Below are 17,295 nucleotides of genomic sequence, written 5' to 3'. Positions count from 1 at the left end.
GTGTGGAGACATTTAGAGAGAGATGGAGCAGAGGTAATGTGTTTTTCCTACCTGTTTTGTGCTTGTATGGAGTGGCAGAAACCACAACATTTCAGATTCTGCTTAGATTGCCAGCTGATCGACACTGCAGCTGTTCACAACATGGGTGTGAAATTGCTAGGGCTGAGAATTTCACAACTTCTCTAAGAACCTTGGTTTCTTTGTGATTGTGTGTGTGCTTGTGTAGGTGTATATGTTTGTGTGTGGACCCTACAAAGATATATCAGTCACATATGTGTGGATAAAGCGCTCTGATGCAATGTCCATAATACGCTGTGAATCGGTAAGGTCACCATGAAAGCAGTGAGAAAGACAAGCAGACTGTGATCCTGCAAAGCTCTGTGAAGCCTCATAAGGACGCTGGAAGCAGTGAGGGGAGAGGTGACGCCATGTGTATCATTTCCTCTGTCTTTGTGCCTCCGACTGTGTCTGTCTCTCTGTGTGAGTGTTTGGCACTGTGCCCTTTGACCTGAGACACAGAAGGACACTGCATCACAAACCATTATTATAGCATAAACCTACACACACATGCTGTTCATCTAAACACACTAAACATGCATGCTTTTATTTTTTCTTTGTCCCTCTCTCTGGCACACAACCAGATCTAAGACGCCGGTCCCCTGCAGTGAATACCCAGTAGTCGCTTAGCTATGAAACAGGCATTCTGGGAGCCTCCAAAACTCTGTGAGGGAATACTGGGAATTCTGTCCAAGACGGGTGCTGCTAGGGCTACAACGTCTGTTTTCCACTGTGACAGCTTAATAGCTGCCATGTCTGATTACACACACACACACACACACACACACACACACACTGTGAGTCCCTGGGAGCGGCTGGAAGTGGCACAGCAGCTCCTTGACACACAGATCTGCTCAAACAGTGACATGTAAAAGCATACAGCCATACATGCATGCAGTATACAGACAAACCTATGCCTCATGCAACCCATGAACATACGTACAGGTTAATACTCTACTACAATACTCTGAAAAGGTGATCATCTTTTGCTGCTTTATGGTGCGATTACACTGGGATTTAGTTAATGACGTTGAGTATGCCCGACTGCTATGATTCAGAACTGAAGCTTGTATATGTGAAACTTAAATGGCAAACCCTCACGCAAACGCAGGCTGGCCATGGCAATGGAAGGCCTGTGCTGTCTGTTAAAACCATTGACTGTAACAGAACTTGCCCTAAAAAGCATTACAACCATTTATATATTTTTATTCGTGAAAGAAAAAAAAACCTTTTCTCTTGAGTTGCGTCTTATAAAAGGACCCAGCAGGGGGAACACCCACTGGCTTACAGTATGTTACAGTACACTGAAAATATGTTTTAATGTGCAGTAAAATTGTGAGCTTATGCAGATTTGAGATTGAAAGAGCCCTTACTGATAGATTTGATTAAAAAAAAAATTAAATGGCCTGAAACTGTTCAGATTTGTTCTACTGCTTTTCCAAGGATCAACCATATGTGACTATTTAAAATATGTTTTAGTCAGTGTTCCTCTGTATTGTCAGTAATTCAATGTGTGTGTGTGAGTCCTACTTGGCCACATTGACCACAAAAAAGAAGAAGAAAAGAAGACAAAATGGTAAAAGACACTGAGAATGAACAATATAGTCAACAGAAATTTAGTTCAGCACTGAAATTAAAGATTTCTCTCCCTTACATCCCCTGATTTTCTCAATTTTTCTCTCTTCTCCATTCCCCTCTTTCTCTCATCTTCCTCTGCTCCGCCTTCTTCTTTCCATTTCCTTCTCTCCTCATGCTGGCCTTCCCCTCTCTTTTCCTCCAGCTGTGGGTTGTTTGATGTCCCTCTGTCCCATCCTGGCCAGCTGCCCCAGAAACCAAATGAGGGGTTCTGTAATGCCGCTGACACCTGGACGTCCCCTAACCACCAGTTACTTCCCTAACGACCATGAGAAACACAGAGAGACCATCGATCAATCACTGAAATTCCTCTGCAGCTATCTGTCAGTGTTGGCTAAGTGTCAGGATGTAATATTTTCACTTTTTTTACAGGCTAATGCATGACTGGGATGGCCTGTTACGAGACCTAAGAAGCATGAAGTCTTGTTACTTAGAGCTTTAGAGCTGACCTGTCCCTAATTGACAAGAACAGGTGCAGTAAGTTGTCCCTTTCCAACGCATTTGATGCAGGACAGTGACCAAGAGAGAAATAGTTACTGTGGCATTTACAGCCCAACAAGAAAATGGTGACAGTAAGAGTGGTTGTATACAGTCATTACAGATGACTGACAAGAAGACAGGGGTCTGTTAAAATGCATCCAGTGGTCTCTTACCTCACCTCTCACTTTTTCCTAATTACAGGCTTAAGAAGTTGTGCAGGTGAAGACACACACACCTTCTGACACCATAAATAGACCTCTCTGGTCAGCTACTGCAACCACATACCTACGGGGTCAAGCAGAAGCAGTTTATGCATTTCAACACGTTTTCCATCCTACAGGTTGTATATACCTGCCAATGAATGCACATGAATGTATGTTTGCAGGTACATTTCACAGCTAACCACTACCTTGCAGAAAGGTGGAACTCTATTGGAGGGATGAGCACCATTCTTCCAAAAGATATTCCCTCATTTCTTGATGATGGTGGTGGAGAGTGCTGTCTAACATGACATTCTGCAGGTGTTCAGTGGGGCTGAGATCGAGTGAATGAAAAGGCCATAGCATCATTTTCATACTCATGAAACCCTTCAGTGATGCATGCCTCCTGCTCTGTGGATGGGAGCACTGCACTCAGAATGGAAAATGTTTCATCACAGGATAAAGGTGGTCACTCAGAGTATCTAAGTATTGATACACAACTTCCCTTCCCTCCGAGGGGATAAGTGGACCCAAACCATGACAGGAAAATGTCTTCCATAGGATACTGCCACTGGACCCCCTCACTGTAGGGGCATTCAGGCCTATACTGTGCCGTTCTCTTGATGTACACCACCCATGCACTTGCTGACTTGTCAAGAACACGTCGAAAGGGAACGCCTTGGTAGCCAAATGGTTACAGCGCATGCCACTTAACTGCCACGTCCACGGTTTGATTCCAGCTTGGGACCTGCTGCATATCATACCCCCCTCTCTCTCCCCGGTTTCCTTTCTGCCTCTTCACTACTCACTGTCCAATAAAGGCAACCAAAAAAAAAACATCTTAAAAAAAAGAATATGGTGAAATATGACTCATCTGACCATATCATTCTTTCCCCAACCAGTTGTTTTGCACCACTGAACTCTCAAATGTGCATCTGTGCCACAGAAACAGTTCAGTTTGATCTTTTCCACTTGCAGTGGTGTTAAATAGCTGACTACTTTACAGATTAAGATTTGAAAATCTACAATTAGCATATAAAATATAATGTATTGTTATACAGATATTCAACTACCGAACAGTAAAAAGTTGAAACCAGCTCCACCTTGACCACCTACAACATCCAGATGCTGCTTACACATTAAGGCATCAGTCATAATAATCCAGTAATATAATACATAATAACAGTGACAGGGGTCACTCTGGCAAATGATGTTTACTTTCACTTTTGATACTTTATAAGAATTTCTGATAATACAGTAAAAATGTGAATGCAGGGCTTATATTTGTAATTGAGTATTTTAATGTTGTGATATTGCTAATTTTACTTAAGTAAATGATCTGAATACTTCTTCCACCACTGTCCTTTTGACATCTTGGTCCAAAATCTTGGTCAAGTGGGCATCCTGGCCAACATTTTCATACATGTCACAGAGCATGAAGGAATGTTAATTGCTTAATCGTATGATGCACCTAAAAGGACGCATCTGCATCTGCTATGTTTCTCCCCCTCATTTATCATTCTCTTTCTAAAACTAATGCAGTCTACCTTCATAAAGGTTATATGTTTTTTGTTAAACTGTTTTAGAGAGGTGTTAATTCAACTTTATGGTAATTTACAATGAAAAGTATTTCTAATATCAGTGTTATAATAATATCAGTATAATGCAATACAATTCAACAGCCCCATAAACTACAGCCTCTAAAATGAAATTGAATGAACACCTCTAAAGCAGCAGCAGTGCTTTTTTTAACGGCCGCAATACCATTATACACCACAAGGGGCGGACGAAGCACAAACCGGAAGCCGGAAATGGCGTCAACGTCGACGTGCGAAATTCAAACTTCTCTCTGCTAGAGGGCTTTTCTATATGGCATACGGTTGTCAACTGATTTTACGTTCTTCTGCTCCCGTTTTCATATAAATTCAGGTAAAATTTTAATGCCGAGAAGCATTATTTAGTTAGCTTGTAGTAGATCTTACTAACGTTACTTGTATTAGTTTTGGTGGTATTAACGATTTTTATCGGTTAATTACAAATCTTTTTTTGCGTTAGAGTTAATTGACGTTAGCTCGCTAGAAAATGTTCGCAATGTACTAACGTTTATTTTGAGAGTTGTGTGTTTTCCAGTTTAGCCGAGTGTTTTAGCGAGTTGAGTGCCAACACTGTTGCTATAAGTTAACTGTTCTCCCACCCCAGGGAGGTTTAACATCGTGCGGCTGAAGCGGGGAGGATGCCTGTGGAAAGGACGGAGCAGCGCGGAGCCGACGAGCTCTACAAATACTATGAGGTTTATGAGACTATCGGCTCAGGTAATAACAATGTTAATGTGTGTCAGTGAGTGAAACAGCTCTGTCTGTGTGCCATATCCTCTCTGATGTGTTTTATGAACCTTGTGTGTTTTTCAGGGGGCTTTGCTAAAGTCAAGCTGGGTCGACACATCCTGACAGGAGAGAAGGTTGCCATTAAAATCATGAACAAGAAGGATCTAGGGGTGAGTCAAAGAGACATTTTGCCTTCTCAGGTTGTGGTGCATCCGTTGTAAATGTTTGCGTTAAACAGGGCAACCTGACACAAAACAAAAAACATTAAACAAAATCATAAGAATCTTGACATCAGAATCAGAAATACTTTATTGGGAAACTCAGCAGCTACAGCAGCTCACTATCACATCAGTGCACACAGGAATAGAAGTCCTAAGCAAAAAAATATAATACAGGTCAGAAAATAAATAATAAATAAGTATAAAATAAAATAAGTGTGAAGTACAAAGTGGGTTTACCGGTTGATGATAATAATACGGTATAAGGTAATAGTGCATGAACTGCCAAGTTAAGTGTAGCTTATTAGGATTAAAATGAGATGGAGGATATTGCACAGCAGTAATAGAGGAATGAATAAATATGAATATTAATAAATAGGGAATTTTAAACTGAAAAGAGTATATTGCACAGCAGTATTAACACAAAATATTGCAATTATGTCAAGTATTGCATAGATGTAGTGATCAATGTCCAGTTTAATGACTTAGGGTCATACAGACTAACACTTAGAGGGAGGAGTTAAAGAGTTTGATGGCCACAGGCAGGAATGACTTCCTGTGGCGCTCTGTTGTGCGTTTTGGGGGGATGAGTCTTCCGCTGAAGGTACTCCTTTGTTTGACCAGCACGTCATGGAGTGGGTGGGAGACACTGTCCAAGATGGCATGTAGTTTGACCAGCATCCTCCTCTCTGACACCACCGACAGAGTGTCCAGCTCCACCCCCACAATGTCACTGGCCTTACGGATCAGTTTGTTGAGTCTGTTGGCGTCCGCTACCCTCAGCCTGCTGCCCCAGCATGCAACAGCATACAGGATAGCACTGGCCACCACAGACTCCTAAAACATCCTCAGCATTGTCTGGCAGATGTTGAAGGACCTCAGCCTCCTCAGAAAATAGAGGCGGCTCTGGCCCTTCCTGTAAAGCGCTTGAGTGTTCTTAGCCCTGTCCAGTTTATTGTCCATGTGTACTCCCAGGTACTTGTAATCCTCTACAATGTCCACACTGACCCCCTGGATGGAAACCGGGGTCACTGGTGCCTTGGCCCTTCGTAGATCCACAACCAGCTCCTTAGACTTTGTCGCATTGAGCTGCAGATGGTTCTGCTCACACCATGAGACAAAGTTCCCCACCACAGCCCTGTACTCAGTCTCATCACCACTGCTGATACATCCCACCACAGCAGAGACATCAAAAAACTTCTGAAGGTGGCAGGACTCTGTGTGGTAGCTGAAGTCCGTGGTGTAGATGGTGAAGAGGAAGGGAGAGAAGACAGTCCCCTGAGGGTGTTGCTGACCACGCTGTCTGACACACAGTGCTGCAGGCACACATGCTGTGGTCTGCCAGGCAGGTCATCCACAATCCAGGACACGAGGGGGGCATCCACCTGCAGCCATCAAAGCAGCAACAGTTTTTTTCATTACCAACAACCAGTTTAGTCAGTAAAGTCTATAAATGTCTATAGTCTGTAAAAGTATGTAATGTAAAAAAATCACAAAGTCACACACACCAAAGTGACAAGCTCCCAAATTGAGGTTTAAATTGCTTACTTTTTCTGACCAGCAGCCCAAAGGTTTACAATGATATGAAATAAAGAAGGACAAACAAATCCTGAATTTAAGAAATTGTTATGACTGACTGAATGAAACAATTTTCAAAATTGTCCAAGATTTATTTTACTTTTGATAGACTCACCATATGATCTTTTCAGAATTAAAGCTGGGTGAAATGTTAGAATCAATACTGCAATATTACTATGCTCATAATTTTCTCAATATTGATATATACTGTATATCACCATGTGGCAAATGTATGCAAAGTCACATTTTTAAAAAATTAAGTTATGATCAATGCAATTAACTGTTGTTCCACTATTATGCATTGCATCAGACAAAACTCTTCAACAATAGTTAAAATATGAACTTAAAGGGACAGTTCACCCCAAAATCAAAAATACATAATTTTCCACTTACCTGTAGTGCTATTTATCCATCTAGATTGTTATGGTTTGGTGATATCTCTTTCCAGAAATCATGACCAGGTTACTCAAGATAATCCACAGACCTTGTTGTGAGTCGTTTTGATTTGTTGTATCAAATCTGTTATCCTGAGTAACCTGGTCATAATTTCTGGAAAGAGACATTGCTGTTTTTCAAATGTATTTTTTTGGTCCTTCTAGCACCACAAGCCGAGTGCCATATAGTCCCATTATATAAAAAAAATGCAGACACCTCTACGGCCAATATCTCCAAAACTCGGCAACTCGCACCAAAACAATCTAGATGGATAAACAGCACTACAGGTAAGAGGGAAAATATGTATTTTTGATTTTGTGGTTAACTATCCCTTTAAATAGCAAATTTGATTAGTTTATAGTTAACGTTTGTTGAAAGTTATTATTTGGACAGCAGAATTTTGTAAAGTGACTACAGAATATGTTCATATCATCACAATATGATTCTACTGAAAGTCAATAAACAATTATATCAAATTGTCTCCCAACCAACCTTATTCAGAACTACTTACCACTGTCAATAACCTTCTTTGCCTTCATTTTGTTCTTTATTCTTCATTATATATTTGGATGCCCATGGTTGCTAATCTTCCTGTCTTCTGCATAAAATCATAATAAAGTGCAGCAATTTAAAAATTACACAGAATAAGTAAAAAATTATACATCAGAAACCAATAACAAAGTGCTTGTCACCCCAGGATGACCTGCCCCGTGTGAAGGTGGAGATTGAGGCCATGAAAAACCTGAGTCATCAGCACGTCTGTCGTCTCTACCACATCATAGAGACCTCCACCCAGATCTTCATGGTGCTGGAGGTAAGCGCACATACACAGACTGTGTGTGAGTGTGAATATTACATTATGTTCGTTCACGTTGCATCTTTCTCTCCCTCTGTCCTTTCTTTTACTTCTCAGTACTGTCCAGGTGGGGAGTTGTTTGACTACATCATTGCAAAGGACCGTCTGTCAGAGGAAGAGACCAGGGTGTTTTTCAGACAAATTGTGTCTGCGATGGCCTATGTCCACAGCCAGGGATACGCACACAGGGACCTCAAACCGGTAGAAACAACCACTGATTGCATGTGAAAGAGTGACAGAGAGAATGTGACACATAAGAGAAACCACAACAAAATGTGTCTGCTTGTCCGTGACTGCATATTCATTTTAATGTCTGCTGCAATGCTTGTCTGTCTGAACTGTAGGAAAACTTGTTGATTGATGAAGACCACAACTTGAAGCTCATAGACTTTGGATTGTGTGCCAAACCCAAGGTACATCACACACATAAACATCTTTTTGGGCGGAGGCAAATATGTTTGTTTAGTCCCACATTTTACATTGCGAAACACTGTATTTGGCCATTCACATTAATTTACCTAAAAAAAAAATTAAAAAAAATCCTAAAATACAACTAACGTGGGTGATCTACAGAGTATAGCAGCTAGAAGATGATGCCTAAAGACACGTGTTTACATAGTGATTAGTGCCTATAAACATAATGTGTACATATATATCGTGTGGTCTGGCTATCATGTTGTTATCTCTCTCCCAGGGAGGTTTGGGTTATGAGCTGATGACGTGTTGTGGGAGCCCTGCGTACGCTGCTCCTGAACTTATCCAGGGAAAAGCATATATTGGTTCAGAGGTGAGTGATGCATGCTGTATGCTGTTTACAACTTTTAGAACCATTTGGGTTACAATTTCAAGATTCATCCTTATTTAAACTCACATAACTTGCATTTGTTTTTCACTACAAGTCGTGATTACCTGCCTGTTCCACAATTCTGCTTCTTCATGGTGCTCTGATCATATTCGCTGGTGCATGACTCAGTGCAACTGAGCTGTAAAATCCTAACTGTAAGCACTTGAAGCTGAATTACTGCGGTGTGATGTGTAACCTCCAGGCGGATGTGTGGAGTATGGGTGTTCTGCTGTTCGCTCTGCTCTGTGGATACCTGCCCTTTGATGACGACAACTGCATGGTGCTCTACAGGAAGATTGCAGTAAGAATGCTGACATTTTCCCAGCAGTGTAACATTTCTGAAAATGAATTATTTGAAATTCTGAACCTTCTGTAATGCAAAGCATTGTTTTATTCTACTTTAATATTTTATTTTATTATTTGAAAAATTGGATAGTTTATAAATGGTGCTCCTAAATTGCTCTTAAATATCTTGTGTGTTCTTATGGTCAGACACTGTGTGGGAATATCGCCATCTAAGGCAAATCCCAAAACCAGAGAAGCCTTATGTTTGTTTCTGTTTATGTAGTATTCATGTTTCATAATGTGGTTTTGTGTGTCTTTTATGTCTTCAGAGGGGTAAATATGATAACCCCCGGTGGCTCTCTCCAGGTAGCATCCTCCTCCTCAACCAGATGATGCAGGTACATGCTGTAATCATTCTGTTTCCTCTTATCTACTATCCACTCCATCTCTCACCTGTCTTTCACTTTGTAGCTATTTCACAGAAATGAAGTTAATTACACTCTGTTTCTTATTGCACAACAGTAGAACTCTTAGCTTTGTGTATCTGTATAAATATTTAAATTACATAGTTGGAATATAATTTTATTTATTTGTACAACATGTACATTATTTTAGACATACTGTAGGTTGTTGGATGTGTAGTCTCTTGCATATTGAGTTGTAATTTTGGTGTGTGTCCTGTAGGTGGACCCCAAACGGCGTCTTACTGTTCGCCAGCTGCTGAACCATCCCTGGGTGATGAAAGACTACAACAGTCCTGTAGAGTGGCGCAGCAGGCAGCCGGTACACACACACACACACACACACACACGCACGCACGCACCATACATGAAAACACTGTATTACAGACACAAACAAACTGCAAACAACATTGTGGCTTTTAACTGTTTATGGGGCAGTATGCTGTCTATTTTACTTTAGCATGTTTTTATTTATTTCAAACTGAAGAGTTTTTTTATAATTAGCTCCAGTCATCACATAGGTTATTTCCCTGAAACAATTCCATAATCCTTAATATGAAGATTATTTTTTGAGAAATGCTGTTTTAGTGCCGTCATATAAAAAATGTAAAAAAAGAAGCATCTGTCTTGGATTTACGTACTGGGTCTTTTTTGTAGCTTGGTCACATAGATGAGGACTGTATCACTGAGATGGCTGTCAATATGAAACGATCGAGGCAGAGCACCACAGCGCTGGTCAAGGAGGTGTGTGCTTGTTTGTACTCACATTTGAGTGTTAGCATTGATATTTATTATGCTGATCAGTTCATCACCAGTTGATTTTGTTGTTATGGATGGTGAAATCACAACTGCATATGTAAATCAGATTTGTACCCCTTGTATTCTGTGCAAACATAATAGTTGACATACTTTATATTTGATATGCAGTCTAATACATCTTAACTCCTACAGTGGCGGTATGACCAGACCACAGTCACCTACTTGCTGCTCCTGTCAAAGAAGCAGAGGAGCAAACCTGTCCGCCTGCGCCCTGAACCAACAGTCTGTGAGGACTCCTGCTCTCCACTGCATCAGGGACTACAGGTCAGACCCAGGACCACATCTCCCAAAATGCTTTGTTCTTTTTCTGGGCTACTGACTGTCTTTACAGCTGCATGTTTGGTCCTTATGACTTCACCCTGTACTTTACATACGTACTATTTGCCAGTACCAGGTGTTGTTGTGGATCTTTTTGTCTTGTTATTTTTTCCATTTCTTATTTTCTTACTCTTGCTTTCAGACTAGGGACATCCTTCACTTCAGTGAGGATGAAGATGCTGTGATTGTGGGTTCACTGGATTTTTGTTCAGACTACATTGATGATTGCCCGTGGGATTCAGTTGTGCAATATACACCTCATAGGGTCAAAGGTCAGCCAGATGGAACCACAAACAACAAAGACACGGTATGTGAAAGTTGGGACAAATGTATGTTTTTGCTGTCTTCTGTGTCCTTACAGATTAAGTTTGGATCAAAAACCTTGTCTTTAAGCTTGTTAGCAGCGATAATGAGGGGCCAGGACTCTTACCTTCCAGAGAAATCTACTCATACTGCATTTATCTCTTCTTTGTTTTCCTATAGAGATTGGCATCTCCATCAGTGGAGAAAAGATGTGTTTACAGCCCGACCCCAGAGAGGGGGAGAACAACGACACAGCACCGGCAGGAGAGGAGAGACAGAGACCAAGAAGGAACCAGTGAGAACAAGGAGAATATTGCTGTGCAGGAGAAAGATGTTGAAATATTTGCGTTGCCTCCTCCTCGAACTCCTGTGTCCAGTAAGAAGTATGCACGGCCTAACAAGAATGTGTTGACCACACCCAATCAAAATGCTAACGGCAATGGCACTAAAACCAATGCAGTCACACCTAAAGGTAAGAGGAGTCTCTCGGTTACTCAACCAATGGCAATAATGAAGTACAGACAATGCAATCATACAGTTTATTTGTATACTGTAATTGTTTTTTGTTCCAAAACAAGTGCTTGAAGTACAATCTCTATTAGATTATTTGCATTAGCCAACTGCCCCTCTCCACATTGCTCTCTTTCATTTATCTGTCCGTCGCTCACTCTCATGCAGCTCTCATAATCGCAAGTGCCACATCCACATGAGTCACATTTGCAAGTAAATTGTCTTCTGGTAATAAACTCATTTATTTGGCCTGTTTTTATCCCAAAGCCACTCATATTTCTATGATTTAGCTGTCATTGCGCCTGTGAAAAATGGACTCACTCACTCACTCACATACGCACTTATTATCACTATCAACTCAAAGGTGAGGTTATTATCAGGAAGCTAATTCTATTCACTTATCTGTAAATGAAGGACCCTAATATGAATGGACAATCATTAAAGTCTTAATTATTTGTCAAAGTGAATTCTCTGCTCAGTTGTCCAGCCTCATTAGTTTCCTCTATAAACATGGCCACAAGCCGGCTAACCCGCTGCGGCTGACCTAGTTGGTGTAAAAACCTTTGGAATCTGGCTCGGTCCTGCTCTCTTTACAGCCTCCTGTTATCTAAGCTACAGTGCGGACATGCTGCCTCTGACACACACACACACACACACACACACACACACACACACACCATGGTCTGTGTGTGTGTCTGTCCCTAGGCGTGTGCTGTGACAGGTGTAGCTGTCTCTTTCCTCTGCTCACTGTCCCACGTGGGCTGTAGTGACATGTGTTCTCTTGCCACTAAAGCCTAGCTCTCTCTTTTTGTGTGTATGTGAGTGTGTGTCAGGCTTCTTGTCTCTGTTTATACCAAAGCTTTTGTGTTCACAACTCCACTGTCAAAGTCAGCCAGTTCCATGCATAAGAGCAAAGGGCTGTACCGGTCAGTTTCTCATTTAACCCCATCCGGTTTCCCCCTTTCATTTCCTCTTAAGAGGCTTTTGAGGTTGGAAATATATCTAATTGCAGATTATCTGGACACTATCACACTGTAAGTTTTTTTTTTTTTTTCATCAGCTTTTTCTAAGTCTTTATTGAAGCTATAAGATTCTGAGTGATACAAAGTTAAATATTCAAAACCCAAAACTGTTTTTGTGCCTGACATATTTTTTGGGCTGCAACTAATGATTATTGTCATTATCGATTAATCTGCCAATTATTTTCTCAATTAATCATTTGGTTTATAAAACAACGAAAAATCACAATTTCCTAAAGACCTCATCAAATATCTTATTTTGTCCGACCAACAGTGCAAAACCAAATAACATTAAATTTACTATAATGTAAAACCAAGAAAAGCAGCATTTTATAGTTGAAATGACTTAAACAATGAATCGATTATCAGAATAGTTCTCGATTAATTTTTAACTGCAACTACTTGTTGCAGCTCTGCATATTTAGTATCTTCAGAAACTTTTGGATTTTGAGTAGAATTCAAAATAAAGTTCTGTTGGTTTGAACAATGTTTGGCTGCACAGCAAGAGTATGTAATCAATGGCTCACTGGTGGGTCTGCGGGGTGTAAGAGGTTAACGTGTCTTTACTTTCGAACCAAAGTGTGTATTCCTGTGTGTATTCCTGTGTGTGTTGTAGGTGGAGGCAGTGCCTCTAAAGAACACAATAAGAAGAGGGGAGCAGAGATCAAGGAGCTTGCAAACATTGAAATACTGGCCTTCAGTCCTGAGCGAAGGTGAGTGGCCTATAGGATGGATGGAGGCTCTGCGGTGAAAGAAAGGGAGTCAGACGTTGGGGAAAGGAGTGTGTTAGCAGCTGAATGGGGTAAATACTGACAATGATGGAGGGAGGCTGAACCACAATTAAAAGGTGATAGGTTGGATTCCAAAAAATTAATGCTTGTTCATCAACAGCCTTCTTCACTAATTCAAGATAATTACCTAAATTCTAAAAGAATTGGACAGCATTGATGCACATGATTACCGTTTTCTTACTGGATCAGGTAAGAGGAGTTTGATCAAATGATCTGCCAAAGTGATTACATGTGAGATCCTGTTTGCTCTCCAGGTCTCGGTCTTTGGACATGGCTGTTACGGGAGACAGTGGGAAGAAGAAGAGAGGAGGAAAGGTGTTTGGCTCCCTGGAGAGAGGCCTGGATAAGGTGATCACCATGCTCACTCCCAGCAAGAGACGAGCCCTGCGTGACGGCCCACGCAAGATCAAGGTATACAAAAGCCACACACCTCGTCACCTGTTCCGTGTCACATGCAAGGATTGTGCACATCACAGCATTTGTGTCTGTCTTTTTCTGCTAGGCGCAGTACAACGTTACTCTGACCAGTCAGACCAACCCAGACCAGGTCCTTAACCAGATCCTCTCCATCCTGCCGGAGAAAAATGTCGATTTCACACAGAAAGGGTAAGAAGACACGCCTTATCCCCCCAGTCTTTTATCCAATCTTAAAGAGGTACCTATTATGTTCATTTCCAGATCTATATTTTTATTCTGGGATTCCACTAGAGTAGCTTTGCATGATTCACAGTTAAAAAAAATCATTATTTATCTTATACTGGCCCTTTTATGCAGACCCTCAGATCATCCTCTGTCTGAAACAAGCTGTTTTAGTTCCTGTCTCTTTAAGGCCCTCCTCCCTAAAAGACCACTTTTTTCTGAGTGCTGCCAAGGGGCAGCGAGCTGCTATAACCAGTTGTCTTTATACACCCAGGGCTGTGAGCCGCACACTGCCGCACTGTGTCACCAGTGAGCTCGACAGCTATGACAGCTACAGTAACTTAGTTTGGAAAGTAGCGAAATGGGGCACTGAATTGGATGAATTTACTGCTTTGATGCTTACTGTACAGAAACACAACTTTATTCACTGATTTTGGTGAAACTGGATCATATTTTATGAAGAAAATATTTTCTGGTTTTCCCTGATGTCCTTCAGCTGCTCTGCCTCAACTCTCAGTGATTTACGGAGTTTCTTGATGGAGAGATAGCTTTAAAGTAACCGCTAACTGCTGTTATTGTTGCTGCCATTAGCTAGTTAGCTCAGTTAGCCATGCTGTTGGTGGTTTACAGCTAACGGTAGCTGCGGTTTGCAGTTACTTTAGCAACAAGTACAGCCATCTGTCAATCAAGAAACTAACTAATTTTCCTTCACAACCGAAAAAGACATACTGAACAACCTTCAAAAACTTGAAGAGTAGTCCTGAGCAGAGTAGTCTTGGAAATGTATTATGTAAATGTGTGCCTTGGTTATGTAACCAAAGTATGGTACAAGAGGGAGGAAGGGAGAAGACCTCCCTTTGGCACAGACTTTGGGCTTTGTGACTTTTCAGACCTTTTACATGCATAAAAGCATAATATGGTCTCTTTAATGTTTCTGTGTTGCCTTCTTCGCTGTTCATTTAGGTATACCCTGAAGTGTCAGACCTGGGGCGACTTTGGGAAGGTAACCATGGCGTTTGAGCTGGAGGTGTGCCTGCTACAGAGGCCGGAGGTCGTCGGGGTTCGCCGCCAGAGGCTGAAGGGAGATGCCTGGGTCTACAAGCACCTGGTGGAAGACATCCTCTCCACATCCAGTATCTAAATAATGCACTTTCCTGGCAATGTCACTTCCTGTTCCAAGTCAATGGACACTGGCCTTTTTGTCAGTGACCCCTTTCTGTGTCCAAGAATAAAGGATGACTGATTAGTGGTTAATGCACAGATATAGTATGTTGTCGTAGCACATTAATCATCAGTCCTTCATTATTCATTGTAAATATTTAAAATTATCCTTAGGCCAGCCTGCAATCCCCAGAGTATGTTACATTAAATTATGGGCATTACATGTCAGGAATCTGTACAGCATATCTTGTTTAATGTAGAATATTGTTGTTTTACTTCCCTTCTTCATAAGCTGAATCAATCCTCTTGAGATGTATGTGTGAAATGTAACGCTATTTACAGCATACCTTCTGGCTACTTCTTACCATATTTATGTCTTGATGTTGTTATTCTCTCCTGTAGGTGCTAAACTTTGAATAACAGAAAGAAGCAGAGCATTACTAATTTACTGTCAATTCTTCCATCATTTTACATGGTTGTATTGTATGAAGTGTCTGCTTTTATTTCTTATTGGTGTTTGTCTAGTTTTTAAACTGTCACGTTTCTGTAAGATTTCTACTGACATGTAAAAAGAGCAAAATAAATGGTTTCTGGTAAGTGTAATATGGTTGTGTTTATGGAGTCAGATGATTGAGATGAAATTATCTATTTCCTCGACATCAAATGTTCTTTTTTTTTTCATTCATTCACCAGTTTGATGGAGCAGTGGTGTGTTTTACACTCTGTCATCATCCTTCTGTTCGTCTTCTAGGCTTCACTCCTCTTTGGTACAAAGACTGATAGTGATAGTTTAGCTTAGTGACAGCATTTCTCAGTTAACATTTCCCACCAGTAAAATAAGTTGTGAAAGGTGTCAAATGTCTGCGATGTTTCATCACTTCAGATAGTTTGGGTTTGAACCTCCAAGCACACATCCTGCACTCACGTTGAATAGACTCGTTTTGATCATGGATGCTAACTACAAACTGCAACATCAGTGTGTTTTCAGCATTTTTATGCAATAGTAATGCACATATCTGCAAAAATGCCAAAGCTATGGTATATTGTATTTTTGAAAATTAAAATCTTGGATCATTGAACTACAGGAATTTGGATGTTCTGTGTTCTCAAGTAAATTTATTACTACAGTGAAGGATACTGATTTAGCTTTGATGCTCAAAATGGTGGATGATCATTGTTATGGCAGAAAGGGCTGTAGGAGCGTGATTGTTATGACTGACTGAATGACTAAATAATGATGATCATTGCCTGGAACATCTGAACAGAGTAAAATAGAAGAGTCTAAAGGCTCCTCTCCCCTCCCTATTCCAATACAAGATGCCACTTAGTCATAACAGAGCTGCAGCTGATTGGCATTTACTTGTGGCAGGTTCTCCTTGGTGTCTCAGCAGGGAGGGGAAGGGTAATGGTGGGTTGAGGTGATGATAAGGGGGGTTTAACCTTAATGGAGTCTGAGAGAGGGTGGGTGGTGGGGATGATAATTTAAGACAGCGGTGAAGGTTGGAGTGGGAGAGATAAAAAAAAAAACCTTTCTCCTCAGCCCATATTCTCCATATTATTCCAGTGGTGGTAATGACTCCTGCTGGGCTGAGGTTGGAGGATCAGAGCTGTGTGTGTGTGTGTGGACAACAGCTGGACTAAAAGCCAGCTGTCCCCTTTCTCACATATAAGAGAGACTTTTCATTACCCATTTTCTCCTCTCCTCTCCTTTTCTGTTTCTCACAAAATGTCTGATCAATAGAACCAGACAGTTCTCACCTTTTTGCGTGCTTTCCTGTGATTTTTCTATTAAATGTTTTGATTCTATATCATGAATCTGGTGCCTTATATTATTTCATTTACCTCTCAGTGTTTGCAGGAGTAACAGGATCATAGCAGGCCGATGATTCATGGTTTCCTCCTTGTAAGAAAACCCCAAAATCCTGTAGTGATCTGATAATTGTAATAAGGTGCATGAAATTATTCTTGTCATTGTCCCTCCACTCAAACAGGTGGCGCTGGAAAATCCCTAAACTCAAGCTGTGCAGTTCAGTTCTATTCTGATTTGAAAACCAGAGCAAGAGAGCATGTCTTGCGCAATGTCCTGAGAAGGATGACTGAATTAAAGCTGAGAAAGCAGAATATAGAGCAGTGTGAAACTTATAGTGGATCCAATTTGGGAGCAGTGTTGGGTAAGTAGCGATGTCAATTTATGATAAACTGCTGCCATCAAGTTATTCAAATGTGCATTTGCTGTAATTGAATCATGAATGGTGGAACATTCACACATGCTTAGTGTTTAACTGTTTTGTTTGTTGTTTTCAAGCTTGTGCGTGTAAAGGCGTGTAGGAGAAATGAGGCTTCTGCTGGCAATCGCTCTCAT

General features: G+C 41.0%; 1 protein-coding gene across 1 annotated transcript; it reads left to right on the top strand.

The window, feature by feature from the left end:
- Positions 1 to 4,163: 4,163 nt before the first annotated feature.
- Positions 4,164 to 15,536, top strand: melk (maternal embryonic leucine zipper kinase). The gene is made up of 18 exons (XM_044189776.1): positions 4,164 to 4,301; positions 4,572 to 4,684; positions 4,781 to 4,866; positions 7,625 to 7,741; positions 7,841 to 7,984; positions 8,128 to 8,196; positions 8,478 to 8,570; positions 8,830 to 8,928; positions 9,242 to 9,310; positions 9,597 to 9,695; positions 10,031 to 10,117; positions 10,325 to 10,456; positions 10,653 to 10,817; positions 10,994 to 11,285; positions 12,959 to 13,055; positions 13,388 to 13,544; positions 13,636 to 13,739; positions 14,736 to 15,536. Exons 2-18 carry the CDS (start codon positions 4,606 to 4,608, stop codon positions 14,911 to 14,913), a joined length of 2,067 nt encoding a protein of 688 aa, XP_044045711.1. The 5' UTR covers positions 4,164 to 4,301; positions 4,572 to 4,605; the 3' UTR covers positions 14,914 to 15,536.
- The last annotated feature ends 1,759 nt before the right edge of the window (positions 15,537 to 17,295 follow it).

This window comes from Siniperca chuatsi, linkage group LG3 (genome assembly GCF_020085105.1).
Source record: "Siniperca chuatsi isolate FFG_IHB_CAS linkage group LG3, ASM2008510v1, whole genome shotgun sequence".
Taxonomy (NCBI): Eukaryota; Metazoa; Chordata; class Actinopteri; order Centrarchiformes; family Sinipercidae; genus Siniperca; species Siniperca chuatsi.
This window is presented reverse-complemented; position numbering and strand designations above follow the sequence as displayed.